The sequence below is a fragment of the Trachemys scripta genome, chromosome 12 (genome assembly GCF_013100865.1).
Source record: "Trachemys scripta elegans isolate TJP31775 chromosome 12, CAS_Tse_1.0, whole genome shotgun sequence".
Taxonomy (NCBI): domain Eukaryota; kingdom Metazoa; phylum Chordata; order Testudines; family Emydidae; genus Trachemys; species Trachemys scripta.
In genome coordinates, this window is record NC_048309.1 from 41,033,525 (window position 1) to 41,037,825 (window position 4,301).

Genomic DNA, 4,301 nt, shown 5'->3' on the forward strand with positions numbered 1-4,301 from the left:
CTGTGCCTTGGCTTCACCCATCTTTCCAAAGGAGGAGAGTAGTTGATATTTGCAGCACTGCCCCAAAGATCTCTTTGTGCAGGACAAAAGTGAAACAATACATTCCCTGCGCAGAAAATTTTGCTACATCACATCTAATCTAGTGCTTTCCAGAGTGCATCAGAGAAACTCCACCCTGTCACGCTCCGTGACTTTTAAGGTTACACCATTACCCATATGCAAATGAGGTAGGGCCATTTCCTCTTTAAAGCCTCAGTGGGAACTGTCACCAGCAAAAGGAATTTGCTTCCTTTTCCTCCTCAGACGCTCTTTTATCCAAGCAACCATGACCCCTTTGCTAAGCTTCCTCTTCTTAGCAGCAGTGTTATCAGGTAAGAATGAGCAAAGGCAGCTTATGTTGTTTAGAGTCAGACTTTCAAAGCTGCCTAAAGGATTGGAACACTCCATTCCTATTCAAATTAGTGGGAATTGGCTTTCAAATCCCCTAGGAGACATAGAAATAGCATTAGCAAAAGTAATAGTAGTGGAATTAGTATTAACTTTGACCTTACAGTTGATATGAGAACAGTAATATTTCAAAGAGCCAGATGGGACTGGTCTCTTGTGATAGGCCCTGTACAAAGCGAGATGTAATCGCTGTTCTGAACTGCCTGGCTTTAGATTTTCAAAGCTGCCTGGGGGGTTGGCCCCACATTCCCATTTATATGAGTGGGAATTGAACAGCCGTATGCACTGGCTGGCTTTGAAAATCTCACCTTGACTAGACAAGGCAGACTAAGGGTGGGTGTCTGGCAGTGTGGGGGGAAATGTGGGGCAGCTAAAGGACTCATTAATTCTTGCTCTTTATCAGCAGGTGTCCGGTCCCAAATCCAGTTTGTCCAGTCTGGGGCAGAAATCAAAAAGCCTGGAGAGTCTATGAAGCTGACCTGTAAAGCATCCGGCTACACATTTAATGAGTACCGAATGAGCTGGGTCCGACAGGCTCCCGGGAAAGGACTGGAGTGGGTAGCATCCATCAGGACAGATACTTTCGAGACCTTCTATCCCCAAAATCTGAAAGGGCGAGTCACCATCAGCGTGGATGTCCCCCTCAGCACAGCGTATTTGCAAATGAACGGCCTGAAATCTGAAGACACTACTGTGTATTACTGTGCGAGACGCACAGTGAGAAAAGACACGTCCCTGCCACTCATAAACCCCGACAGAACTGGCTCACTGTTGTGACAGTGGTATCAAAAATGCAGTGCCCCCAAATTCCCTAATGTCACAGCAAATCTAGAGCCCTGATCCTGGAAACACTTACACACATGCTTACCTTTACTCACACGAGTAGTCACATGGGCTGGGCTTCTCTGTGGGAATTAAGGGAGTTAGGCACCCAAATCCTACTGAACTTCACAGGTAGTTAGGTGCCTAGTTCCCTCGGGGTCCTTTGCAGTTCCTAGCCCCTGAGTTCAATGGAACGATTCACCTGCACAAGGGAAAGTGTTGAAACCTAAGGGCTAGATTCACAAACCCCCATTCAGCTGCTGCCCAATCCTGTAGGCACCTAAGCTTCCCAGTGCCTGAATTCTCACTGTGAACTTCACTCGGCCCCAGTGACAGGCTGGGATTGTGAAAGGAGGCTCAGGGTACCTAGCACATAAATACCATTTATTTCAGTGTCTAACATCCCTAAGCTCCTTGGTGCTCCTAGCTTTGTGATCTCCCCTCCACCTACACAAAAACGGATGCCCAGACGCAGAACCAAGGAGGTGTTGGGAAGAAGTTTCCCCTCGTGTGCAGAGTATTCTAGAACGGGCTGCAAGAGGGTCTCATGACTTTCCTCTGAAGCAGCTGGTGCTGGAGAAAACAGACTGAACGACATGGACCGTTGGGGGTCTCCCATTTCTTGGGGCGTTTCTCCTGAATTCTGTAACCCCTTTTGCCCCCCATCTAGTCCATCCTCAGTGCGCCTCAGAGCTAGTTCATCTGTTCTTTACAACACAGGGCATTTGTAAGTCTTATACTTTCCAGCCAGAAGTGCAAAGATCAAAAATAAAGCTCAAATAAAGCAAGGAGCTCTAATATGACATGTTGGAATTCAATTAAGGTAGAGTAGAGGTTCCCTTTTTGCTCCTCCAAGCACAATGAACCTAAGGGAGTTAGGTGCCCAAGTCCCATTGTAAGGCAATGGGAGTTGAGGGCCTAAAGCCCTTTACTCCCCTAGATCTCAAGAGTTGCTTTCTGTGCCAAAGGCGACCGAGCACCATGCAGAAGAACAGACGAGATGAGATGGAAGAGCAGTGGGATCACGTAACAGAAATAGTCGGGCTGACAAGCTGCACTGATGCACCAAGCCAGCCCTAGCTCTTCAGCCCGCAGGACTTTTAAGTCCACTGCACTGTCCACATGCAAATGAAGAAGGGGCATCGCCTGTTTAAAACCTCCGAGGAAAATCTCACCTGCAAAGGCAATTTGCTCTCTCTGGCTCCACAGAAGCTGGTGTTTGAGAACGGCAACCATGGCCCCTCTGCTCTGCTTCCTCTTCCTGCTAGCAACTCTAACAGGTGAGCATGTCCAAAAAGAGCCATGCATTTCTCAGAAGCCGTATTGTGGTAGCCCCTAGCAACCCAGACTGACACAAAAGCCCCATGCATTGGGCTCTGTACAGACAGACAGAAACTGTTCTTGCCCTAAAAACATAAAAATCTAAACAGACAAGGTAGATAAAGGGTGGGAGAAAGACAGGGTTACTATCAATATTTTACAGAGGGGTTTTTTGAATTACAAGGGGAAAGCTGGAGAAGTCAAACAGATGCTTACACATTCTTCCTGTTTATCCACAGGTGTCCGGTCCCAAATCCAGTTGGTTCAGTCTGGGGCAGAAATGAAAAAGCCTGGAGAATCCGTGAAGCTCACATGCAAAGCATCCGGTTACACGTTTACTGACTACTCCATGAACTGGGTCCGACAGGCTCCGGGGAAAGGGCTGGAGTGGGTAGCAAGGATTAGAACTGACAATTTCAACACTTTCTACCTTGAGGCTCTGAAAGGGCGAACCACCGTCAGCGTGGACACCTCCATCAGCACAACGTATCTCCAGATGAACAGCTTGAAAGCTGAAGACAGCGCTGTGTATTACTGTGCAAGACACACAGTGAGAAAAACACATTTATGGCCATTCATAAACCCCCCTGAAAGAGGAAGTCATTGTTGACTGTGGCAGCAAATATGCAGAGCCCTTAAAATGTTCTATTGTGTCTCAGCAAAACTCAGCCCCTAGTCCTGGAAATACTCACACCCATGCTGACCTTTACTCGCGTGTGTAGCCATATTGGCTGGGATTCTCAATGGGGCTTGAAAAGCCTAGTGTATGAGTCATGGCCTCAGAGAGGTGTACACAAGACAGCTCCTGAAATGTCCTATTCCCATGGACAATTTTAAAGAGTCACGTCATTCCCTAAAACAGGGGAATCTCCAGTTGGAATCGAATGCTATATTACCTCTGTTATTGGCACTGGTGCGACAGCTGCTGGAACGCTGTGTCCACTTCCACTGGCTGCAGGTCAAGAAGGACGTTGATAAATTGGAGACGGTTCAGAGAAGTGGCACCAGCACGATTAAAGCATTAGACAACCTGCCTTACAGTGAGAAACTCCAAGACCTCAATCTGTTTTATCTCAACAAAGAGAAGATTTAGGGGTGACTTGGTTGCATTCCAAGTACCTAGATGGGGAAGAGAAATTGGATAATGGGCTTTTCAGTATAGCAGACAAAGGTGTAACAGGATGCAATGCTGGAAGCTGAAGCTAGACAATGTCCACCTGGAAATAAGGTGATTTTTTAAATTGACCTTGAGGTCAATTAACCATTGGAACAACTTATTAAGGGTCATGGTGGATTCTCCATCACTGGCAATTATCATCTCTAGGATTCAATGTCTTTTAGAAAATAAATAAATGAAAAATCCAGCAAGGGAGATTTAGGTTAGATATCGGGGGGGGGGGACCTTTCTAAGGATAAGCATATCTAACTATCAGCATTGGAACCGGTTACCTAGGGAGGTTGTGAAATCCCCATCACTGGAGGTTTTTAAGAACAGACGAGGAAAGCTTCCACTAGGGGTGGTCTAGGCATGTCTAATCCTGCCTCAGTGCAGGGGGGTCGGCTATATGACCTCTTCTAGTCCCTCTTCCAGCCCCGCCTTTCTAGGATTCCCTGTGCTTTCTCTTGTGCTCTGTGACGGAAGCAGAAGGCAGTCAGAGAATTTCACTTCCTTTAGTGACTTTCTCCACTGGAGGATCCCATTAAGGCATTTG

At 46.9% G+C, this 4,301-nt stretch overlaps 1 gene segment (V, D, J or C); it reads left to right on the top strand.

Annotated features, from left to right (window-relative positions):
• The first annotated feature begins 266 nt into the window (after positions 1-266).
• Positions 267-1,795, top strand: LOC117885496. The segment is given in 3 exon segments: positions 267-371; positions 854-1,164; positions 1,697-1,795. Coding segments are annotated over 3 exon segments (456 nt in total).
• Positions 1,796-4,301: the final 2,506 nt, after the last annotated feature.